The sequence below is a fragment of the Camelus ferus genome, chromosome 19, assembly GCF_009834535.1.
Source record: "Camelus ferus isolate YT-003-E chromosome 19, BCGSAC_Cfer_1.0, whole genome shotgun sequence".
NCBI lineage: Eukaryota > Metazoa > Chordata > Mammalia > Artiodactyla > Camelidae > Camelus > Camelus ferus.
Window position 1 is genome coordinate 43,252,919 of NC_045714.1, and position 26,468 is coordinate 43,279,386.

Sequence of the window (26,468 nt, forward strand, 5' to 3'; positions counted from 1 at the left end):
CCACAAGGATTTGCCTTGTTTTCCATTTGGATCCTTCTCCTGTGATTGAACTGCACTTAATAAATTTAACAAAAGTGGGTTTTCAGTAGGAATTTAGAGGAAGAAACATATGTTGTGTAAAGGGGCCATAATAATTCAATCAAAGAGTTCAAATTAAGTTTTAATTATTATCACATGAAAGCAAAAGAAACCTTAAAAGGAGAAACCAGACAACCATCTGATGATGCCTACAGTGCCATACCTTCTTCTCTCATATTTAAAAGAAATATAACTAGCTTTAAGTGAGCATGTACTTACTTGGGTGGAGATATATTTTAAATCAAAATGTAGAGGACCTGGCCCTCACATATTTTTTCTTAATCATTGATCCTCTTCTGTTCACAATACCATACATAAGTAACTCTCATGGTTCTAATTTCAGTATCTATCCAGAATCTGACCACTTCCATCATCTCCACAGCTGCTACCCTACCAAGCCCCATCATCTCTTGACTGGATTATAGCCACAGCCCCCCAACTGGTCTCCCTGCTTCCAATCTTGCCCCAACAATCTCAAAACAGTGGCTGGCGGGACCCTTTAAAAACATGACTCCAGTCACAATACCCTTGTGCTCAAAGGCCCCCTACAGCTCCTATGTTAGTTACGGTGAAAGGCAGCATCTTTACAATGTCTCCAAGGCCCTCTCTTATGAGGCCCTTTCTGACCTCGTCTCTTCTAATTCTTCTGTAGTCACACAGGCCTCTTTGCTGGTCCTTGAACATGCTAGGCATGCTCCATGTCAAGGCCCTGGCCTTTGCTCCATGGTGCCTGGGACGCTCTTCCCTCAGATCTACACAACCCTTAGAAGGCTTGCTCCTTCCCCGTTGCCAGCGAAGTCTTACATGATCACTGTATTTAAAATAGCGCCCCAACCCCAGAGCACCCTATTACACTTACCTGCTTAGATTTTCTCCATATCATTTATCATCATCATGCCCACTGCGCGTGCATCTCTGTGTGTGTGCTGGGGGTGGGGTGATGTGTGCACATGTATCTAAGAGGTTAAGTCACTTAAAGAGAGGACTGTAAGCAGAGCAAACGCCAACCTTCCTTCAGGAAAAAGCAACTGGATAGATACGAAGCCAGTTAGCTGATATTTGGATAGATGGCCTTGATTTAGTGACCTTTGCTAAGACAGCACAGTGCTAAAAAGCAAAGTCAAGGTTTTAGTTCTGGCTTTGCCACTGGCTAGCTCTGTCCGACGTGTTGAGCAAGTCACTTTATCTCTAGAACTTGTAACTAAAATGAGATAATTCTGGCCAAATGCAGTAAGACCCAAAACAGAAGCGATACACATTTTAGACAGGAAAGACATTTATCATCATTTGTAGATAATATGACTGTGACTTAATATATTGAAGAGAATGAAGTGAAAGACTTTTAAAATTAATAAAAGAATTCAGTAAAGTGCTTTGATAGAAGATAGAGATAAATAAACTGTACACCATGAAAAACAAGCTAGAAGATATAAAGGGAAAATCCTTTTAGAACAGAGTCCTTTAGAACTAGCCAAGGATAACACAAGTAAGAAATGTACAGGACTGACATGGAAGGAAAAAAACCCTCTACTGAGTGATACAAAAAAAATCTCCAGCCCCTAGCAGAGAGCACGGCAGAGTGGGTGTTGAATAGTTGTGCTGAACTGAAGATGAATAAATGGACAGAAATGAATGCTGAAGTCTTGTGTGAAAGCATCCCATGTTGTAAAGACACCAATTCTTGCCAAATTCATATTTCTTCTTTGAGAAAAGGCAAATAATATAAAATATGAGGTCAGTTAGGTGACAATTCAGAGCCCTGAAGATGTGGATGACCTCAATTTGGAAATTCTAATAATTTCAATGCGACTTTATTTTTGGTTTGTTTGTTTAAAATAAGAAATATGGTCAAGAACTTATTTTTAAACAAAGGAATGTGAGTGAAAAATCACTACTAGATATTTTAGGGTATTATGAAGTTAAAATAATTGAACCATGAATACTGGAATATGATTAAAAGAAAATGGGATAGACGTGTGTGTATGTGTGAATTTTACAGACAGAAATAAAAACAATACAAGTCAATGGAAAAGAGAAAAATCTTATCAATAAATAGTGTTGAAAAATTCCATGATTATGAGGGGAAAAACCCAACAAATCTAAGACCTCGCTATATATGACAAACCACATTATGTTCCAATGTTTCAAAATTTAATTTACTTACTGAAAATTTTCAGGATGCCCATAGTCAAATGCAACGTGTGATTCTTGATTGGATATTGGATTCTAAATTTCCTGAGTGTGATGTTACATTGTGGCTATGTAGAAGACTGACTTTTTACTGAGGAAATACAAGCTAGGGGTTCTTGAAGAGTCATGATTACTATAGCTAACCTAGCAAGTCTTTGAGAGGTTGGAAAAAGAAACATAAAGTAAACTGACAAAATGTTTACAACTGGTGAATCTGGGGGAAGTGTATAGGGATGTGTATTGTACCATTCTTGCAACAGACTGTACATCTGAAATTTGAAAAAAAAAACCATCTTGAGTGGAAAAAAATCTTCTTAGATTTCACAATGGAACAACTCACAAAAGATAAAGGAAAAAAGCTGTGCATGTGTGAATTTAAAATGTCTGAAAATATGAATAAAAAATAAAGCAAAAAATTAGGAAAACCACTCCAAGAAAATATGACAGAGAAGAAAACAACATTTGAATATGTAAGAGATCATATTTGACATGAAGGATTAAATGACAAGGGGAATTCACAAAAGTCAATAAAGTCTTTGTGTAACTAAAGGTATACACTATATTATCTCTGCATAATGAGATAGAACTAGATATTATTAAACCAAAATTCTAAACAAATTAAAAACTCCCAATAGGGGAAAATAAGAATTTTCCTAAGTAACTCTCATATCAAATAGGAAGTCAAAACCACAATTTCATACTCTTTAGAAACTATTACAGTGAGAACAATGACATTTAACGCTTATGGGATAGGACAAAACCTGTTTTCAGAATTTAAAAAGTCTTTGTTATTAAACAAAAAAGAATGACAATAAATTAATTAAGCATTCCATCAAAAGAAAATGAGAGTAAACAACACTGGAGCCAGATGGCTTTTCCAATGGTTTCTTTCAGTCCGTCAGCAACCGGCGTTTCCCATGTTATACAAGCAATTACATAAGATGGAAAAAGAGGGAGGGTATCTCAAATTGTTCCAAACTATTCCTCTGATATGCTGTTACATTGATTCCCCATAAGGAGGTCATTTACCTCAGGTACACAAGATAGACTTAGTAATAGAAAGTCCAGGAAAATAACACATAAATGAGTCCAAATAGAAAATCAATATGATCATATGAATAGATGCCAAAAAGGCATTTGATAAAATTTGACATCCATTTCTGATTTTAAAAGTCACAAAGATAAATGGTCAAACAGATTTTTTTTTCTTACTATGTTTAAAAAACACCTATTTCAAATTTACCACTAACATCACACGTAGGAGAAAGTTACTGGAGGATAAGCCTTGGAGGTGGAAGTAACTCAAAAAGGTCAACTATCAACATTATTTGGCAACATTGCTCAGAGAGCTCTCCCCAACATGATATAAAGCCAAAATAAGAGCGATTACAACTAGAAAGGAGGACACAAAAGTAGTATTGACAGATGATGTGATTACTAGACTGGTGAGCCAGATTCCAAATTTTAATTAAAGAAACTCACAAGAGGTTTCAGCAAACGGGATGGATATAACACACACACACACAACACACACACACACACACACACACACATACACAAGGTTTCCCTAAATACCAGCAAAACTCAGTTAGCAAGCATAATGATAATGAAAGATAGCAGAAAATACCACCAGCTTAACGTTAGCAAGAAACAATTTTAACAAGGCAGCCATGGAAATCAGCCACATGGAGGAATCCATGTAGTTCTCCCAGGAAATAGTGAAGACTTGGACGGGGTAGGCTTGCCCTCTTTCAGCGTGGTAAAGCTCACAGTCACATAGCCATTTCACATTAAGTAAGATTTTAAATCGGTTTAAACCAGTTCCACTGGGGATTATTTAGGGAACATAATAAAGTGATTTTAAAATTCACAGGGAAACAGAAGTGGGTGAAAATAGCTAAGAACAGTTGGAACAAAAAGAATCATTAGGAGGACCAGATATTAAAAATATTTTGTAAAGCTATAATTAAAATCAGTGGTGCAGACACAGTGATCAACAGAGAGGCAGATCTAATGGAAGAGTGAAGGCAAACCAAGAATATAGTGGGATACACATACACACACACACACACACACACACACACACACACATACACACAGAGGCAGCATCACGAGTCAGCGGTGCTGCAAGAAGTATTCAGTAAATGTGGGGAGAATCTGCTAACAATTTGGAGAAATAAAATAATATGTATCCAATTAACATCATTAAAATGGTAATAGTTACGGGAATACGTGACAAAAGCAGGAAGCAACTTCATTAAGGGAGGATCAAGACTTAATTTTTCAATTTGGCAAAGAAAAACAGAAGAAACACCCACCCTGAATGTTAATATTTTATGACGGATAATTGATGATTTTACCTTTTAAATTTTTTCTATAACTTCTATCAGCTTATATTATTTTTGTGATGAACCTAAATTAAACTTTATTTAAAATGAAGTGATAAAATACAGTCATGCTTATATTCACGACCTCAGTATTATAATTAGGAACATGAAAGTACTTTGCAAATGATTGTTTAATATATTACAATGAACTGTAGTATATTTTTAATTGGCAAGGGAATTTTTGCACATGGTATAATCTGTACCTAATATACTTTTATCTTGCTGAGTAATGTTGATTTCTGATTTTTTAATAAATATACTCCTCCCCTACCTAACTTCAGAAGTGTTACTTTCCAGGTCCACACTGAAAAGTATCATTTCAATAAAAAATACAGTAAAGTGTAAAGAAGAATTTACAATCATCGCTGACCAATAGCTCTGTTTAAATAAACAGCTCATTTAAATAAGAACTTTAAAACAGCTCACGTAGACTTAAATAATAAAGAATGTTTGGAGCAAACAGTGCCAATCAAGAACAGCTGGGAGGAGCTGAATGCTCTTGGGCCTTGTTACTCAGTGGTCCATGGACCAGCAGCATCGTCATCACCTAGGAGCGTGTTCCAAGTGCAGAATCTCAGGCCCCATGCCAGATCTACTGAATCAGAACCCTCATTTTAAAAGATCTCAGGTTAATGCATTCACACATTAAATTCTGAAAAGCTAAAAAGTGAAATGGAACACTCTGAGGAGCTCAAAATCTTCCTTTTTTAATTTTGTTTTGTTTTATAACAAACATTCTGAAGCGTTTTATGTCTCCCACTGGCGAACTAGGCTGTTTCCCTCACCCCAGGCCTCCCAATACTGCGTTCTTCCTCAGATGTCCTGGGAAGCAACCCCTTTACCCTCCTGCCAAGTTTTCAGTTGAAATGTGATTGTTGTTTTCTGAAGTCACCTTATGTTGTGAAAGGAGGAAAGGAAAAAAAAAATAAAGTTGAACAAGGCTAGCTTTGATAGGAATTCAATCTCCAAACTTCACGATTAAAGCCCATAGTGATGCCTTTATAGAGGAAGACGGTACAATGGCTGTTTTTAAAAGAGTAACCTGTAGGGTGCCTTGGATTCTCTACTTGCAACAAAGACATTTTCTTAAGGAAAGGAAAGCATCTGGTAAAAACCCTCTGAGTGCTTTCTTATAAGACTATCTGAAATCAATTATCCTCAAAAAGCCCTTCTAAACTTTAAAAAGGTAAATGGAATGATTATTAATTAACCATTAAATTAATCATCATAACTGGCATATTAGTGTAAGATAGGGCAAATAAATGCTATAGAAGAATTATAACACCAACTAAGATTTCTTCTTGTGGGAAAATGTAACCCACTGATGAGGTTATTTGTAGGAGTACAATGGACTGAGATCACCTGTGTGTGGAGGACTATAGATGCCAGGTCTCCATCTAACAACAGAATCGTCTATAAATTCCAGGGCCCCACTACGAGCTTCTGAATGTGGGGATTGGAAATAAGAACTTTGCACAGACTCACTAGACATTCTTATATATGGCACATTTCAGAGACCCACCTGTGGAAAGCCTTGCCCTGAATTTGTGAGGTGAGTCAAAGAGACTCATGGATACAACATAATCATCTAGTTTAGCAGTTCTCAGAGTGTGGTTTGTGAACCCCAGGAGCCCCTAGGAAACTTTCTGTGATTCTACAATATCAGAATAATTTTAATTGTATACTCTGACTTGATTTGCTTTTTCCACCGTGTTGATATTTGCACTGAACGCAAATCCAATTGTGGGTAAAACTGCTGGTGCCTTAACACGAATCCAGGCAGTGGAACCCTACTGTACTTACTGTATTCTTCACAAAAAATGCCAGTTTTACTTAAGAATGTCCTTCATAAAGCAGTAAAAAGTGTTAATTTCAACCCCTGAGTACATGTCTTTTTAATATTCATGTGACACAATGGGAAGTGAGCCTAGATCGTATCTCTTGCTTACTGAAGTACCATGGTTTCTTAAGGAAAAATGTTTCTATGATTGAGTTGCATGCTAAACTAGCCACATTTTTAATGAAGCATCTTTTTTTTTTTGAAAGAATGACTGACAAACTATGGTTATTTACACTTGAATATTTAACAAACATTTTTTTCCCAAAATAAATGAAGTTTATCCATCACTTCAAGGGAAAGTAATGGGATTTGTTCATAATTGAGCTTTCAGTGCAAATTATAATCTGGAATACTTATCTGTCACTGTGAACTAGACAGGTTCCTAATACTTAAAAACTTTAACAATGAGATTTGGTGGCGACATTAGCAAATATAATATTTTGATGTTGTATAATGAAATGTGTCAATATTTGAAAGATTTTTCGAAATCTGTGATTTTTTTTAAATGACCAAAGCATAATGTTACAAAACAAATGACAAAATATCAAGGATAAAATCAAAGATAAAATATCCATTCAAAGAGCAACATAAATTGATACATAACAGATACAAGAATGCAATTATCTTCTATAAGCCAGACATTAAAAATATTAAATATATGTGAAAAAATGTAAAACAATGCACCTCTTCCTCCTAATTTGATTATTTTAGAAAGTATAAATGTATTATTTATACTAATATGTAATGGGTTTACTACTATTTTTTTGAAAATGATAATATGTTTAAAATATAGCTTTAATTTGTAACAGATCACATTGCTCTTAATAGACAAGACTTCCATGAACAAAAGCTCTTTGGGATCTTCATTATTTCTTAATAATGTAAAAGGGTTTTGTGGCCAAAAAGATTGAGAATCTCTGATATAATCATACATTTTCAAAAATAATAAAAAATAAAAGGGTTATCAGTATCTTCATAGGTCAAAGTTTCTCAGCCTTGGCACTACTGGCATTTTGGCTGGGTCATCTTTGTTGTAGGGGGCTGTCCTGTACATTGCAGGATGTTTAGCGGGACCTCTGGCCTCTGCTCACTAACTAGATGCCAGTAGCAGCCTTCACCCTCCAGTTGTAATGACCAAAATTATCTCCAGACATTGACTCTGGGGGACGCATTAACTCTGGTTGAGAATCAAGAAGTCACTGCCACTGTCATAGGTAAATGGGAGAAGAATGTTAAAAAGGCAACTCAAAAGGTCTGTCAATAGTGTAAAAATAGACGGAAAAAAACTCTGCCTTGCCAGTATGCCAAGAAATGCAAATCAAAATGATAATATGCTCCCATTTAAAACCCATTAAATTATCAAAGTAAATGTAAATTACAATATGCCATCTTAGCGCACTGTGGTGGAACTGGTTGGATTGTATAATCCCAGCAGCGTTGTAAACGGATTCATCGAATTGGGGAAATAGTTTGGCAATGGCTTTCAGGACTCATAAACACTTTTATGACCTGTGAGTAGAAAAAGCATGGATTCTAAAATCTGTACCAAATTTGAATTTTGGTTCTGAATCTTATTAGTTTTGTGACTTTCCTTTAAATGCTATTTGGAAAACTCAAGATAATAATAATGTCTCCATAAATGATTATTGCGAGCACTGGATTAGATAATAATGTAAGTGAACTTCTAGTTAAAAGTGGAAGATTTAAAATTTTGCATTAGTCCAGATGTGATATCTAGTCCTCAGGGCCTGGCACTTGATAAATGCTTAATAATGGTTGTGCTGATTTTTAAAGGGACAGTAAATGATGAAAAAACATATAGACCCACAAGGGAAAAAAGAACAGGAGAGGGGTTGTTAGTGGGTGAGAGGTTTCACTAAATTCTGGAAGACTGAAAATGATCAGAAGAGAGGTATCTGTTATGGCAGGATAAAGAAAGCCACATGATAAAGAGATGTGAGTAGGAATGGAGCTGATTTGCCCAGTGGATCTCAAGTGAGACACTGGTTTTGAAGCAGTGAAATAAGGAGGGTGTAAAAATGAAAGGGGGGACTGAAACCAGGGGTGTTGATCCAAAGTCTACACAGTGAAACCATCAAACCCTTGAACATGCGCCTGTAGGTGTCTATCCCCTACCCCTCAGGCAGGAGACAGGAGGTTTCATCTCTGGAGACTTTGAATGCCTTCACCCCACAACACAGCACTTCCATTCAACTTTTACAACACCTTACTTTTAAACATTGACTACCAAAGCTCACCAGTTAGGTGAGAAATGCTCCCACGTAAAAGAGAGCAGTCAACTCAAATGGGGAAAAGATGACCCCAGAGGAAACAGAGATAATACAGGAGTCAGCGAATTGCTTTCTCTCTCTCCCAATCAAAACATTACCCTCAGAAAAGAAAACGGTTGCTTCTATAAACAAGAAGTGATACTATGGGAAAAATAAAATCAGGGAACAGTAAATAAATAGCTCTTAACAGGAAAAATGATTGCTGAAATTTCAAACAAATGCTATGAAAGGTTGGTATTTTTCTAGAAAATAGGACAAAATGACCAAAAAAATAAGAAAATGAAAGGAAAAAAGAGTATTTAATAGTAAATCTGAAATGGAAGAGCTCTGTTGGAATAAAAATGCATTCATAGTAAATAAAGATATTGCCTGAATAAAGTGGAATAATTGTACATTATATGATAAATTAAAAAAAAAAACTGTACAAAATAGGAAGAGTAGTGAGAAGCAGTACAGAATAGCAGTTAAGAGTCATACTTTGGAGCCAGACTGTCATGTTCAAATCCCAGATTAGCAACTTACTAGCAACATGATCTTGGGCAACATGCTTCACCTTTCAGTGCTTCAGTTTCTCATCCTAAAATAGGGCCAATATTTGGTGTTACCTTATAGGGTTCTGATGAGAATTAACTGAGTTAATATAGGTAAAAGACTTAAAATAATGTCTGGTACATAGTAAGCTTTAAGCTAATTATACAATACTACAATAAAAAATAGTGTACCACCTGGCATCGAAGGGGCCTGCTTTTGTAGAACTGTAAGATTAGCTATTGTGTATTTATTTAACTGAAACTAGTGGTATAACTACATTGGGAAGCTGGATGATTTAAGACAGCCAAATTCTCATCCATAATAGTGGGAAGCAAATAGATAATGTCTGTAATCAATAACTTTAAAATAGCACATTATGTAGTGACATTGCCAATTCCCAGAAGAAATGGCAAAGAATGAAAATGCAGTTGCCTCTGGGGCACAGGACTTGGGGCTTGAAAAATGTGAGGCTGGGAATGGTTTGACTATTTGATTTCCCAAATATGTGCACTTGTTATTTTGAGATTTTTTAATTAAAGAATGAGAAAAGGTTAATATGTATGAATTGGCTGTCAGTGCCTGGCATGTAAGAGTAGAGACTCAACATATTTTAGTTCCATTTTATTCATTTCAGTAATTCTACTCCTGGGGATTTTTTTTTTCCTGTTTAAAGATACAATACCAGAAGAAAAGCATGAATAAATATATTTATTCCTGGGTTACTTATAACAACAAATAACTGAAAATAACCCAAATTTTCAACCATATAGGAATGGCTAAGAATTGTACAAAAACCTGATGGAGTACTATAAACCAAGAGCATAATAAGTTTATTGTTTCAGATGGCTATGCATACGCTAAAACCTACCACATGCAAATACATACATACACACACACACACACACACACACACACACAGAGTAAGTCCCTGATACGTTTAGACTAGGAAAGAGAAACCTGAGAAAATCAGAATGTCTGGACAGAGGAGATGGAGATATAATATGTCTTACTTCATCTGGCCCCCGAAGTCCCTAATGGGGTGTACATGGCAGTTGGGTGACTACGCAAGGGGAGTTCCTTCCAAAAACCAAGGAGTATCTTTTTGAGCTGTGGGCTTTTATACTTCGAATTCACATCACTATTCAGGAAGAATGCATACTAACAACCTCTGCTGTTACTAGCAATTATCTTAAGTACTTAGGAGCCCCCTCCCTCATTCCACAATCAGACCTCAACATCAGCAAAGTCGTGGCTCACCTGGAAGTCATTCTCAGCAGTGGCTCAGCCACCAGCGCTACAATGCTTAGAAAATCCATTGATCAGCCAAGATATTGATGAAAATGATGTCACAACAGTGAAAAAAGTGGACAACGTGATGCATCTGAGTCTCCCTCAGAGCCTACAGACAAGGCCCACAGCTCTCAAAGATAGTATGAGCTGGGCAAGCCAGCATCTTTGGATCTCTATTTTCTCACGTGAGAAACGGGGATCATTTTTTTCTACTTCAGTGTGATGTTATGAGTGTAAGGTGAAAAGGTAAGTCACCAAGTACAGGTTCTGATCCAGACTAGGAGCTCAACAAAGCTCAGGACGTGGCTTTGGCTATCTGTGACCCACTCCTCAGAAGTGTACTTCTCAAACTCTACCACGTATCAGAATCTACTAGAAGCCTTGTTAAAACAGGCGGCTGGGCTCCATCCCCAGAGCTCCTGATTCAGGAGGTCAGGGGGTGGGACCTGAGTATTTGCATTTCTAACAATTTCCAGACAATACCATCGGTCTAGAACCAAAATTTGAGAACCACAATCTTACAGCACAAAAATTACTAAGAACTACTGGGATAAATGCTGTGACTTTGGGGAGGGAAGAGAAAGGTGGAAAAATCTTTCTAAGGGCTCCTCATCTGTCCTTGGTCCCGATGCCCCCTGGGTGGACCCTGGCTTGTCCAGTTCACCAGTTCTACCTCCTTCCCAAGCTCCCTTCCAACGCTCTCCCACTGAACCAAGCCTCCCTTGTCAACTTTCTGAACTGAAAGATTTCAACCCTATCCCATCTGTCTGCAGCCTACATGCTGATGCAAGAGGCTACCTTTTTAGGTTCCAAGAAATTATGCATTCGTGATGCAGGAAATTAACACCTCAAAGCAAACTATAATTAGGAATTCTTCAGTTCAGTTTATGCTTTTTCAATTAGGCAGTCTATAATTTTAATCATGGGAGCATTAACATGTTTCTGTAATTTATATACCTGTGGTATAATTAAGCCTGGGAAACACATAGCTCTAAACCTGAATGGAAGTGATTGTTTCCCTTCACACTTGCAGTATTATAGGTCCCCGATGGAGACACGGTGACAGTTTCAAAGAAGCCATTTGTGAGTTGCAGAGGCCAATGAGAGAACTCCTGGCTTTGGAAATGTGAAGGCTGTTGTAGATCACGTGACGCCTTCTGAACATCTGGCTCGTGTGTAGACATCTGCTTCCCAAAGCTTCAACTCCTATTGTGACTTTCAAAACATTCCCACCAGTGGAAACTGCTTTGGACAACTATTCTTGGAAACTAATTTCAATTAAGCAGGAACAGGGTGTCTTGGCAGGGGAGACGTTATCTGAGAGCCGTGGGAAGCAGATGGCTTTGAATTGAAGAAACTGAACAATAGGCTGAAACTTAGCCTGGACTGGGACCAAACTCCTTTTTTTCCCATTGGTTCCTCTTCCCACTCTCCCTAATTCTGCTCCTCTCTCATAATTTCAGCTTTGCCTTTCAGCTACAAAGCAGGGCCCGAATCCTGTGTGCAAGGTAGTTCTCCTGGGATTCTGAGCAGTTCTGCAAATTCAAGGAATTCAGAGGCTGAAAAGGTTTTGTGCTTATTCAGACTGAACCTCTGAACTTTCTGAAGGTTAAAAACCTTCATTTTTTTCCTCTTCTTCCTGCTCTCCCCACAGTAGCAAATTCAGATTTGCTGACTGCAATAAAAGGAAAAAGAACATAATCAAAACTGGCCCGGGGGGACAATGCATACAGATTCCAACCCAGCTGAGTGACGCGCCCATATTGTTGCAGCATTTTGGCACTCAATATATTTTGTCTGATCTAAGAAAATATGGAACTTTTTATAGAGTGAAAGTTAGAAATGGATTTGTTTCTCCCAGGCTGCTCTAGCCTTTTGCAAAAAGAATACAGATTTGTTCAGATACTGATGCTCCGTCTCACCAAACATCCGTCTCCTACCTAAGCCCCAATATCTGCACAGAAGTGATATGTTTAGATGTCCTATCAGCATGCAACAACACAACATGTATTTCAGACGCCAGTCATTGTCATCATCACAAGAAAATAGGGGTGTGTTTTTAGCCCCCATGTGGACAGGGATAGAGATATAAGCTAGCAAAAAATCCTAGTTCAGATCTGATAAGCAAAAACTGATTATCTTCACACTGAAACAGACACCAGAAGAGACATAAGAGTTCCAAAAGCTGTAAAACCAACAGGGGCACCTCTACAGTAAAATGCAAAAACAACTGCTTCCCCGTATCGCAAAAATGAACAGATGCCAGCATCACAGAAGAAAGTACGTGGTACAGGCTCTTTTCTCCAAACCCGAGGCGACCTACAGGCTAAACCAGCGGTACAAGTCGTGGTTCAAGACCAGCAGGATACCATGGTCTGGGAGCTTGTCCAAAATGCAGATTCTCGGGCCCAATTTCATTACCCCTAGGGATGGACAGGGAGCTACATATTTACTAGCTCCCCAGGTGGTTCCCATATTTAATAAAGTTTGAAAATTCTGGGGTTAAACCATTTCCCAAGCTTTATCCCCAGCAAGGGTGATGCAATGGAACCTGGGAAGTCTAGTTCAGGAGGTCAGGGTCCCAGCAACAAGTCAGCCCAGTCAAAGGTCCTGCTCTGGCTTTTGGTGACACACATATTTTATGCTTCTAAGCCTCCATTATATTTCTTATTTCTCATGACAGGATTCCTGGCCTTTACCTATAACCTCAAACGCCTACCTTAATATCCTGTTTGAAACCATCCATGGGCCCTGACCTTGTTTTGCCAGCCCTCCTAGAGTCTGGAGCAACGCAGTAAAATAGAATTTTCTGTGACGATGGGACTGCTGTTCCGTGTGGTAACCACTAGCCACATCTGGCTGTGGAGGACTTGACACGTGGATGGTGCAGCTAATGAACTGAAGTTTTAATTTTGTTTAATTCTAATTAATTTAAGTTTAAATAGCCTGTGACTACAATATCAGACAGCGTTGGTCTGAAGTCTTGCTGTTGATTCCTTGTGCCACTGGGGCTGCTATTCTCCACTCCTGGCCATGAACACTTACTTTGTACATTTATAACCTTTATAAATTGCTTAGTGAGCCTACACCAAAGTGGAAATGCACTAAACAGCAAACCCCAAGCAGCAAGATAAAGATGGGTTGCACTGTGAAAGGGGGTAAGAACAAATTTCTTCTACCTAGTGGTGGAGACTCTCACCTTTAAGTTGTTCTATTCCTACTAAAGAGCCGGGGCTTTCAGGATCTCCTCTCTCACCGCTGCCTAGAGGAGGCAACTCTGAGCAGCTGCAGGCAGCTGGAGCGAGCATTGTGCAGAAGGCTTTGGGGATGAGAGGAAACCTCCTTGGATTCTAACATGGCACAGATCCACACACTAGCTCAGAAGAACATCAATTGATCGGGCAATAGAAGCGCACTTGATGGAGGCTGACTTGAAAGTCTGACCTCTGGGTGGTTCCAGACAGAGAAACGGAGAGCCATCAGTTATCAGCTGTGCAAGATCTGAGACAAAGCAGAGATGCAAACTGCCACAGGGGCCAGAACAGTGTGAGAAGTGAAGGGCAGCAGAAAACAAGTTGGGGAACAAGTGAGACCCAGGAGAAGACATCATGCAGAGTCACCCACTGTTGCTCTTGTGAAGGGCTTCACCAGCTCCCCAGGGCGGGATATTCTGCATTATAAGAACTAAGTCTACTTGGCCAGCCAGCCCTTCCATCCATAGCCTGAGCTCTTTGCTCTTTAAACTATTTGGCTCCGCCTTGGACCCACTACCATCCATCTACCATCACCACCAACAGTCACACCCACCAAGAGCCCTGTTATCCCATAGCAGGGCTCCATTACTGAACCTTTGATCATCTTATTCCCTAAGTATCACTTCTTGTCTTTCCAGCCTCTCCCAGCTTTGTATTCTCTGCACGGATTCTGCAACAGCATTGAGGTTGCTTGGCTCTCAGTATCCCTATTATTTGCACATCTACCTTGATGGGTATTTTTAATCAAGCCTGGACCATATGGTCCATTTCTCAGCACTTTTGTTAATATCATCATCTTCCTTTTCCCCATGTCCCGGGTCAAGCTGTGTGTCTTTCTTCTTTTCTACTGTAAGAGCTGCTTGGAGCTCTTAGAGAAAATTAAATCACAAAATGTCAACCATCTCCTCTTCTTTAGATTATTCTTCCTTTGGCTTTCGTGTTTTAACTCTGCCCTGGTTTTTCTGCGTCTTTGGCCAGTTACCTCCTCCTTCTCCTGTTGTGGTTCCTTGATAGCATTCCATAGAGCTCTGTCTTGTTCCTCATCTCGCAGTATACACTCTCCCAGGAGAAGGTCATCCACTCCTCCCCTGCATCCCAGACCACCTGGATGTTAATGATATCCAAATCTGAAACCCCTGCTCTGATGCCTCTCCAGGTTTTGGGAATTTAAATAGTCCCTGTGGTAGGAGGTGAACATAACGACCATACTCTCCTGTTCCTCTTGCCAGTAACAGTCTCTGTCTCCATCTCTCCAGATGGCAGACGGTCCAAAATAGAACACTCTTTCGTTCTTCATGTTCCAGCAACTGCTTCTGCTCCATTTAAAATATTCCTCCTGAAACACCTGTTTTTCCTCCTTGGTTTGATCCTAAGGAATATGATCCAGAATCCTTTAACACCAGAACCAATTCTTGGTAAGCTAGGTTGTCCAGGGGGCTGATAAAAGAAGACCAGCAATGTCATTAGGATGAGCTGAAGCGAATGCAAACCCACCTAAATGATCTGGGTTTCACCTTTCTTCCTTTTATTTTTTTAACCTGGATGATCTTTCTGATTGCAGCTCTGTGCCGCACCCAGAGTCCCCTTGGTGGTTTCACTGGTAGTAGTTAACAAGTGTCTTTAATCATAGTCACGTGCCCCATTAGTCACCATACTTAGAGGGTGGGACAGCCCTCTCCGGAATAGCCCTGCAGTTGTGTTTATCCTGCTCTTCCTTATTTCTGGTTGCTTCTTCTTGTCTGTGGCTCCTCCTCTTTCCCAGTCTGGTGTGATGAAACCCCAGCAGGCTGAGACTTGGAAAACAAGTGTTATTACTTGCAGGGCTAAATCTCGCAGTTTACGTGGACAGCCTCTTTCCCTTCCCCGACACCAGAGAGGGGGACACAGTCCTCCTCATCTTCAGGCCCTGGCAAAGGCGGCCCAGAGAGCTCGGGCACTAAGTGAAATGAATGACGTTTTACAGAAAGAGCATCTAAATGTAATTACAGTTTCCCAGCCCTACCAACGTGGACAGGGACTCATAAGCTCCTTAGACTGCCCATGTTAATAAATCCTCTGAATTTTCATTTCCCCTCCCTAATTGGACACCATCCTATGCTGATATCTGAGAGTCAGAAGGTAACGATGCCAATTTTGCTCACTGCAGCTCCACGGACCAGCAAAACCCTACTGTGTTTGTTTCCTGTGCTCCCACTCTGGGCTTCACAGTTATTACAGGAATCCTAGAGGAAATTTGGCAATTGTTTCCTTCACTTTACTATAAAATTTCTTCTTTCTTTAAAAGTACATTGGATCTCCAGAGTATTTCAGAATCTATGGTCTTAACTAGCTATACCTGTCAAATGCAGAGGGATCACAGATCCTCACCTAGGAGTGAAGAGAACTTGCAACGAACTTAGGAGCCGTTGGCCATGTGACATTGCCCTCTGCGCAGCATCCTCTGTGCATTCTGCCTCAAGCAGCCCCTCAAAGAAAGCCACAAGTCCTAACTGACCTTGGAGGAGGTCCCCCAGAGGTCCCCAAGGCTTGCCTGGACCATTTATCAGGTCCCAACCTGTGTTTGCCCACTTGGCTCCTAACTCCCCCATTCAGTTCCCAGACCACATTCACCCACATCAGCCTCTCCTGGATAAATCATCCTTGTGGACTTTTCCCTCCTCAGTGTTCCTTGGCTCAGAGAATGGCACCATCGTCCATGCCACTAACAATCCAGAAACCTGGGGGTCACCCTGGACAATGTCTTTTCCTTCACATCTACCACCTGCCCCATAGAGAAGTCATCACCAACGCTCACACATTTTACCTTCTCAACCCCTCTGTCTCCATCACCTTCATCTCTCATCTGGACAACTATAACTGGTCCCCACGGGTCACTCTGAACCATTCTTGTCCCCCCTGATCTGTTCCCCACATCGATGCCAGAAAGACCTTTTTAAAAAGTAAGATGGATCATACCGTTCATTTGCTTAAAATCCTTTTTTTTTTTTTTGATGCCTCATTGCTCTTAGTATAAAAGTCCTTGCCTCAGTGATAACAAAGCCCCAGGTTACCTGGTCTTTTCACATCCAATCTCATCACGTGCCGTCCTTTTTTGCATTTTCTCCCCACTGCTGTCCTGCTAGCCTCCTTTCAGTTTCTCTAACACCACGTCTTGACTCCCCCAGTCTGGGCCTGATCCCCCTCTTACAGGGAAAAGACACAGAAGGAAGAGAAACCAATAAAGCTCCCATTGTGGGAAACCAGGGCTCAGTCCTAGGGGGGATGTGTGAGGGACTGCGTAGCGTGTGCCTTAGAACGGTCCTTTCAAAGGACGAGAGTCAGCATGCTGACTGGACTCCCACCTTGCACTGGTTGAGGGTTGCCCTTGCAGCACAAAATCCTTGCATCCCTGGGTTGCACCTGCCTGTTCAGACTAAATAAGATCCATGGGGCTTTGGAGAAAGAATTAGGGCAAAAAAGCAGAAGAAAGGGCTGAGTGCTGATGCTGGAGGTGAGACCCTGTAACTATGCATGGAACTGCCCAGCTCAGCTACAGCTGAAATCAGAGGTGGGATGGCAGGTGACACGGACCGGCTACAGCTGCTAATGGTCTATCGTTAGTGTCTGTGGCGCTGTTAGCACAGACCTACATCTGCCCCTGGGCTGTCAGCAGTCTGTAGGCCTGTTTCGCTCATGTCTGGCTCTCCAGAGCTCAGCACAGTGTCTTGCACGTGGCTGTTTGCTGAAATTTAAATCAAGTATTTACTGACTCAATTACCTCATGAATTGATAAACAAATGAATGAATGAACAGCTAAACCTGATTCATCTTCTAGGATCTGGTCTCTTCTGTCCTGCTTGGCTTTGACTCCATGTACCCACTCTGGTATTTATAAGGTCTCAGTGAAGGGAGCTCATGGGAGTCCCCATGCCCCTTTCCGAGTGGGCTTTGCTTTCACAACACCAAGCGGCTTCTCCTCCAAGTTGAGGGCACTGCTTTTAGCCCTTGTTTTGCTGGCCCTTCAGCAGCTGGCACCCCCCTAGCCCTTGATTTGGTGTTTCTGAAAGGTGCTCAAATCTGAGGATCTATTTTTAAGGTAAAATCATCTTGAGGATTTTTGGACATCCCTGGGGCATTTGCACATTCCCTGACACGTCACGTACGCCAGCACTTTGCACACAATGAGTCTTACATGGTGTTAGAGAACACTCAGCGAACAGGCAGCCACCTCCGTCTCAACAGCTTGGCCACCCCAAGGGACAAAATGAACAACTAACAATGGCACTTTACACATTTTAGCTTATTTGACCTCAAAAACAACCTGTGATGTGGTATCCCATTTTACTAACAAGCAGCTGGAGGTTCAGAAAAATTAGGTAATTGACCCTAAGCCACCAAATAAGTCAATTGCATACCAGGAGCCCCTGCTTTTCCAGTTTATCCAACTCGGAAGTCAGCTGTGGCAGGAAGAGCATGAGAGACCGCAGCTCTGAGCCTGTGGGACCCAGTCCCTGCCCCCCAGGGGGTCCTAGGCTGGCAGAGACTGAAAACACAAGTCCCTGACAGAGGAGGGAACAGGGCAGAGTGAGAGCCCGAGGAGCTGCTGATGTATCTGCTGCAGGATGGGAGACGGTCCCAGATACGGCAGATTCGACCTGGATGCTGGGGAAGTGGAGAATGCCATGCTTGGCAGAGGGAACAGCACAGGCAAGGGCTTGACTGCTTAGAGAAGAACAAGAAGTTGGGCATCTTCCTGCCAGATATCCCCCACACCCTTCAGGACAAAGTCCAGACCCAGAGCGAGGAGCATCTTTACCCGGTTCCTGCCTACCTTCTTGCCTCCCTCCTCATCTCGGAACCTGCTGTGGTTCCCTGAACACACCTGGGCAACCGCAGCTCCTGCAGATGCTGCTTCCTCCAGGGCCACACTCTTCCCCTCTTCACTCAGCAAAAGCCCCCTCACCTAGCAGGTCTCAGGCAAGACTGTCTCCAGGAAGCCCTGCTTGTACCTGGGCCCCCCAGGCTAATGATGGATGCCCCTGCGCTGAACTCACATAGAAACCTCTGACTGAGGACACAGGCTCTTCCACGTTTGTTCTCTTCCTGTGTGTCTTACCTATAGACCTGCACCATCCAAAATGGTAGCCACTAGCATATGTGGCTCTTTATATTTAAATTAATTATAATAAGGTTTAAAAAAATCATTCTTCAGTCTAACTAGTCCTATTTCAAGTGCTTAATGGCCACACATGGTTAGTGGTGACTCTCTCAGACACTTCCATCACTGCAGGCAGTTCTGCTGGACTGCGCTCTAACAGACAAGGAGGCAGGTAAGGGCAGGGCCTGTGAAGTGCATCTCTGCTGTCCCAGAAGCCTGCATCTCCAGCAGATTTGCTGAATTCCTTACTTACCTAAGCTAATTTTTTTCAAGGGTCTACTACAGCCCGGTCTCGTCCCAGGGAAAGGGGACCCGTAAGTGGCAAGCGCCCAGATTCCCTGGAGCTCAGAGTCAAATGGGGAGGCATGCAAGAAACATGCCCAAAGAAAACATACAAACAAATGTACAACGTAATTAAAAGCTCGGGAAAGAATGATGAAGGAAGCACACGGGGCATGGTTGAGTAAAACCTGCTAAGAGGGCAGAGTAGAAGGAAATGAAACCAGAAAGTTAGGGTCAAATGCAGACGGGCTCTGAAGTCCACGCAAAGAAGCTTGAACTTACTGCGGCAGAAAGTCAGTGACCCATTTAAGAATTTTAAGCAGGAAAGTTAACTTGATCCGGTGTGTGCTTCCAAAAGACCACTCCAGCAGCTTGGTGCGGGACGGACTGAAGAAGGAGGAACTTCTGATGGGCAGACCAGAAAGCCGCCCTGGCAGGTCAGAGAGCAGGGTGGAGAGTGGCACAGGGCGAGGAAAGAGCTCATCCCGAAGCTGAGCGGACGATCCCAGGGACGGATGGGCTGGGAAGGAGAGGGGAGGGGAGGACATCTCCAAGGAAGCCACCTGGGGACCCAGAGGAGGGCCTGCTACAGGATCTGGGGCTCTGCCCCCAGCCTCCCTTCAGGGACTGCATCCTGGGTGATTAATTCACGGCCAAGGTACTTTCTTATGAAGGTTACTACAGATACATCAGCCTGACAGGTGGGGCGTGGGGGGAAGAAGGCTTGGCGTGTTCGAGTTGGAGCTGAATATTAGATTCTAGTCACCATTTGATTGATCTTTTAAGCAATTCTGGGATTCTGTCACTTAAAAACCAATAAATCTTTGAAGGCCTAGGGAAAGCAATGCAAAAGCAGTAAATCTCTATTGTGGAGCATTAGAAAAGTAGGCCGAGCTGCCAAGGTGGTTTGGCTGGAGGGATGGAGGGATGAGGGCGCGAGAGTCCTGCGCCCCAATCCTCCTTCCTATCCTCCTCCCTCCCTGCACTCTCCGGTCCACCAGGCAGAGCCAGAGCCATGGGGCTTCAAAGGGGCAGCAAGTAGCCAAGCAGGGGCTGGAGGGGGCTCAACCAGGGCCAAAGCATAATGGGCAGAAGGAGGAAGAACGGCCAATCTGGGCGTGGTCTTGGGGCTGAGGCTTAGGTGTGAGTCTGTTTAAGAACCAGAAGACTCTCCACTCAGAGACAGAGAGACATGCTGGGGTTGATAAATTATAGGCCGGGCCCACACAACCCAGAAGTGTCTGGTCTACCCCTCACTCCCTAGCTGATGGAGGTTCACACCATGGCACCCCCACCAAAAGGTCACCCAGACATCACTTGACATCCCAGGCACGGAGAAGTCGGAACTTCCTGGGGAAGCCACGAACTCAGAGGCAGAAAGCTAGGTCCATGCACTGGCTCTGTGTGTAATGAGCTCTGTGACCTCGGGCCAATCACGTAACATCTTAGGCTTCAGCTTCTCCTCTTGGAAATGGAGATGGTATTTCCCGCCTAGCTTACTCACTGGGTATGATGCTACAATGAAATGCAAGAAACTATCAACTATAAAACACGATTCCTGGCACCCTTGATCGGGTGCACCCGGTGAGTTCTCTGAGTCCTGCAGTCATAGGGTGACTCCGTTGTTTTCTCAAGGCTCCCGCTCCCCCGACCTGCAGGATTCCAAGTCGGTCCTCTTGCCTGGGCTGTGCTCATCTCTCCAGCCTGTCTACTCCTTCTCTCCGTCAGTACAGTCACTGATCCTACTGGCTTCATATTATCTTGTTTTGCCAGTTTCATTATTCTGTTTCTTAATTGCTTAATGCCTTACCTCCCTGCCTTATTCACATGCACACTTACTGGCTGATAAGCCTCAAGAAAACAGGTGTGCATGCCTATCTTGTTTCCTGCTATATCCTCACTGCTTCACTCGGCCCCTGGGACATAGCAAGTGCTCATTAAAAATGACTTAATGGTCAACTGCCTCCCATAGGGGCCGTCTAGTGCCCAGAGTTCAAGGTGGAAAAGGGTTAAGGTAACTGAAATCTACTGTGATCCTACCCTGTTGTCATCACACTTGTCCTGAAAGTCTTGCTGGGCGGCACTGATTAGTCTCTTCCCTTCTTGGCAAATGTCCAAGCAACAGTCTGAAAATAATTCCAGAAACTGACTATATACACACTCTCTGTGATCCAGAGCTTTGAGAGGAAAAGCAGCCAGGCTTTTCCAGACACCAGGCACTGCCCCTTCAAGCGGTGACACTTTCAATTTTTTTTTTCTGATGGAAATGTCAGCAAAATACATCATGTATGACTTTCTCCCAGGGAGGTGGTGTGGCTAGAGTGAAGCGAGTGTTGGCTTAGGGTCAGCTGAACTGGGTTTAAATTCTGCCTGCACCATCTGCTCGTGTCATGGCTTGGGTCAATTCATTTAGCTTCTGTGCATCTCAGTTTCCATATCTGCACAATGGGGAGAGTCTTATTTGCAACATTGTGAGGATGCAGATAGTTTTGTAGAGCGACAGGCACACAGCAGGTGCAGGCTCATTAAATGCAAGCTAGCAGGCTCTTATCACTTGAAGACATGCAACCTAATGATACATTTTTTGGGTGAACCAAGAAAAACAAATGAATGCCCGTGGCTGTGAGGAGCTGAAGCATGTGGACCACCTCATTTCTTGAGTACTGGTGTCAGTTTTGTAGAGCTGTACTGTTTTTCACGCCCTGCCAGCTGTCATTTCTTACTGTTACTGGGACATTTCCATTCCTGTCTCCTAATTTACTGCGGTCTTAGGATGCATGAGCTTCTTAAACAAGTGTGCAAACATTGGTTTGGGCTGCTCAGAAGACTGCTTGGTCTCTGGTCTCTGGAGTCAGACAGTCCTGGGTATGAGTCCTGGCTTCATCACTTACTTATTTTGTGCCCTTGAACTTAATTTTTTTTTATTGAAGTACAGTCAGTTACAATGTATCTATCTGTGGTGTACAGCACAATATTCCAGTCATGCATATACATACATTTATTCATTTTCGTATTTGTGACCTTGAACTTTAGTTTCCCCATTTCAAACAGGGATCTTGGATGATAGTAGCTGCCCAATTAAACATGGTGATGATGCCTCGCATTTGGGTTCAGCTGACTTTGATGAGTTTTCAGGGGATCACAGACCTGATTCATCCTGAGGAGGGGTCCCTGATCCTCTGTGTGAAAATTAACTTTATTCCTGGCACTGGATAGGACCCAGATTACTTATTTCTCAGTACAATTCAGGAAAAAAAAAAAAAAAAGGTTTTCTGAAGCTTTGTGCTGAAAAGAAGTTAGGGGCTCTTAAAGAAAAAGCAAAGCCCTTCTTTCCCCACAGTGAAATCAGAGTCTTGAATGGCTTTGGAAATTTGAACAGGAAGGATTGGGCAACCCTGTGACCCTGGCATGGAGCAGATTTTCAAAATCTGTTTTTAACAGAGCTGCCCAGGTTCCACAGAGAAGAAGCAGAGCTGATGAAGGCACTAACTCCCTGATGGCCAGCCTTGCTCTGCCTCATGTCTACACCTTCCTCCCCTTTGGGGAAATAGCTCCTGTATATGCATTCCAGAAGGGAACCTGAGGTTCAGAGCGATTTAGTATCTTGCCCAAGGTCACACGGCAGCTTCAGAGTAGGATCTGAACCACGTTCACTGCCACTGAACTCACATCCTTTCCACTGTGTCACACAGTGGCCAGGAGACTGGGAGGAACCAGACTGAAGCCACATTCACCAGGAAGCCACACAGCAGGATGCCGCTGATCGGGTCCCTTTTCTGACAGCCCTTCAGGCCTGAGAGGTGACACCTGGATCTACGACCTAAAGGTCGTGGGTTTTAGGGCAGATCTGGCCTAGGATCCTGGGTCAGCTGCTAATTTGGGCAGTGTTCACTAGGCTTCTCTTTTGTGGGCCAGATTTTGCCACCTGGGAAGCTTCCTAAAACACTGACACACGCCGGGTGCTGCTGTTTGAAGGAGGTAAGAGCTGTGAAGGGGAGGAAGACATCGGTGGCCAAGACAGAACATGTGTTCAGGCACCTGGAAGACCTGCATTCAGACTCAGCTTTCCTCCTGTCTGTGTGCCCTCGAGCCCATCTAAGCCTCAGTCTGTTCATCTGAAAGTGAGGATAATAATGTCTCAGTGCGCAGAGAGAAGTAAATGACAATGTTGCGTAAGAGTAACAGGAAGAAACACAGTAACTCAATGACTCTATTTGACGTAAGAGCCACCATCACCACAGGTAGGACAGTCCTGGAACAACCTACGTGTAGAATATACGGCAAAAGTTCTTGGTTCAGGTGCCCACACACACTACACACACCTGTCTGAAGGCCTGAAGACCCACCTGACTTAGGATAGAACATCGTTCAAAATCTACAGAATAAATGGGAAAAGCCAAATTGCTGGCAGGTGATTCCATCTGCTCCACTGCCTGTAATTTCTGGGTAGAGTCAGACCCCACATTGGAAAATAGGTGATGAGACCATCTTGATAGCCTTCTTCCTGGTTGGTCTCCCAGTTTCTAGGATCATAAAAGAGACACTGCATGTGGCTATTCAGGGGCTCCCCGAGGCCCCTCAGGCAAGGCTGAGCCTCTCAAACGTGGCTCCTGCCTTGACCTTTATGCAAAAGCAAATGTAAGCACTCCTGGTTGCTCCTCAAGACAGCCAGCTGCCTCTTTCCTCCATGCCTTTGCCCTTGCCAGGCCCTCTTACCACTCTGGTGAAATCTCGTATATGTTATAACATACAAGAGATACAGCTCAATGTCACCTCCTCTGTGAATTCTCTCCTTGGAGCTCTCATACTGGCCTACGCACATCTCCATAAGCATGCACCGTATTGGGATTATGTTTTCAATTCTCTGTCCTCCTAACTAGAACTGGACTTCTTTAGAGTGTGAGTTATTCCCAGCTAGTTCACTAGTGTGTTCCAGACGCTTAAACGGAGCCTGACTCCGTGCTCAATAAATGTTTGTTGAGTGAATGAATAAATTAATCATTTTCATCCCCTGTGCCCTGCTCCATTCCTGACAGGGAAGATACTCCATGCGTGTTTGTTGAACTGAACTGAGCCAGTTTGAAAACTGTTCCACCCACCACTCTGCTTGGTTTCCAGGGCCTATAGTTGCTTGAGCTCTGAGCAAAAGCCAGCTGTCAACATAGGAGCTACTGACCTCGTGCAAAGTGTAGCCTGTTTAAAAGAGATGCCTGCCTTCCTGATCACCAAGAGCCTGTGGACTTGCACGGGGTTAGGTGAGCCACTGAGAAGCTTTCCCTGCCTGGGCCATAAATACACTCCTGGACTCCCGCAGTCTCTTATTAAAATCAGCAGTATGACTAACTTCAAGTCTCCTGTGGGACACCAAGGCCATAAACTGGACCATAAACTGAGGTCGTAACCCCTTCATAATCTCTAGCAGGTTGTTTTCAGAACTCAGTGAATCTGTCCACCTGTCTGTTAATGGCAGTCAGTCATGGAGAGGTGATCTTGCCAGGATACTGGGTTTCTGTCCCCCAACCCCACTAAGTAAGTTTATTATAGGTGTGTTTCAGAAAGGTCTCTCTCAGCCCTCTTCAGGTCCCCATCAACATGTTCCCTCTCAACCAGTCCTGGGGTCCCATGGTAGGGAGGGAGGGCTCTTGGCTCAGTGGCCCCTCTGAACTGGTCTTGGGGCTGCTGATCCTTTTCCTCCAGGAAGTCTTGCCCACAGGCCTTGCCAGTGACGTGACTCAGTGGGAGACACGCATGTGCAGAGAAGGAAAACAGCAAAGTCCGGGTTGAGACCCTCCTCACCTGACGGGGGCTCCCCGAGACTGGGCGGGTTTCAGCATCACCGTGATGGTCGTGTCTGTCTCATTCAGTGGGGTGTCTGTGTCATATTCAGGCATTGAAGGCGCTGGACAGAGAACAGAGAGAGGAGGGAGCTTAGCACAGGTCCCAGACCCTGCTCATCCCCTCCCCTAGATGCTACCCGTAAAGACACCTAGATGATTGAGAAAGGGGTGGATGAGAGTCACATGCCATCCCAGACTTTCTGCAGAAGAGGACCTGAGACTTCCAACCTGCCCGTAGGTTCCAGCCTGCCTTCAAGGTACATAAGAGTCTGGGCAAGGGTGGCAATGATGTAGCCAGTAACGCTCATGAGTCGAAAAGTTCCATACCAAATACACAGATACGTGCAGGAAATACAAGTCCTTAAAGAGGCGAATGCAGAGTCAACCTTAAACACATTTAAAATGCAAATTACAACAGTGATGAACTAGTTCCTCGTATCTTTTTTTTTTTTCCAAGAAACCCTCCCTTCTGATAGGAGTGCGACTAAATCCGATCCCTTAGTAAGGTAATTTAGCCGTTTGTATTAAGAACTGTTAAACCCACATTCTTTTTATTCAGTATTTCAATTTCTGGAATTTAATCCTAAAGTCATAATCCAAGTCAACAAATTAAACTTTATTCTGTAACATGTTTATTGAAGCGTTACTTTATAAAAACACAGAAGCACCAAATATATCCAACCACTGGGGAATGTTTAATTAAATTATGTCCATCCACTTGACAGAGCATTATAATGAAAGCAACGTGGCAAAACATGGAAGATGCTTATGGTTTAAGGATACAGGGAAACAGTAAGCTGCAAAAAACACCATGGGTCTGTATCTATGCAAAACATGTATGGATGCAGACCAGAATGGCAAGGGTATTTCAAAAAAATGTACATTGTGAAATTCTGCTTTGATGCTGTCGGTGGGGGGGGAGGGGGCCCTACTGCTGATGGCAGGTGACATCTTGGACCACAATGGCCCTGTAACAGCCATTCACTCATTTGTTCCTTCATTCGTCAGACATTTCATGAGAACCTGCGCTGTGTCCTGCACTGCCAAAAGGAATACTCCTGAAAATAAATCACATTTTTACAAACTGATTTGTATGGGGAAATGTACTATTTAATGCCACTGTGTGGTAGGTAAATTATTTGGTGAATCACTTGGCATTCCCTCTGGCCTAGTCTAATTGACATATTTTTTTTATACTTTAGGAAGTTCATGGATGAGGTTTTCTTCATGAGACAACAGGGACCCACTAGGGACCTCAGCATCTTCCTTGCTCCAAAACCACATGGTGACAGTTGACTCTGCCCTCTTTCACTCCCACAAACATCAGGAATGAAAAAACCCACCAACACCA

The 26,468-nt window shown here is 42.8% G+C and overlaps 1 protein-coding gene and 1 long non-coding RNA gene across 2 annotated transcripts in view; both read right to left on the minus strand.

Moving 5' to 3' along the window:
• Positions 1-26,468, minus strand: part of LOC102512389 (protein tyrosine phosphatase receptor type T) — a 338,884-nt gene that overhangs the window by 219,050 nt on the left and 93,366 nt on the right. The window contains exon 4 of the mRNA XM_032462324.1: positions 25,077-25,179. Within this exon, the coding sequence (XP_032318215.1) occupies positions 25,077-25,179 (103 nt within the window). The remainder of the gene's footprint in view (positions 1-25,076; positions 25,180-26,468) is intronic.
• On the minus strand, positions 813-22,389 carry LOC116658022. The gene is made up of 3 exons (XR_004313248.1): positions 22,309-22,389; positions 14,761-14,766; positions 813-823 (listed from the first exon to the last, which is right to left on the minus strand). It is a non-coding gene; the product is annotated as an uncharacterized LOC116658022 (long non-coding RNA).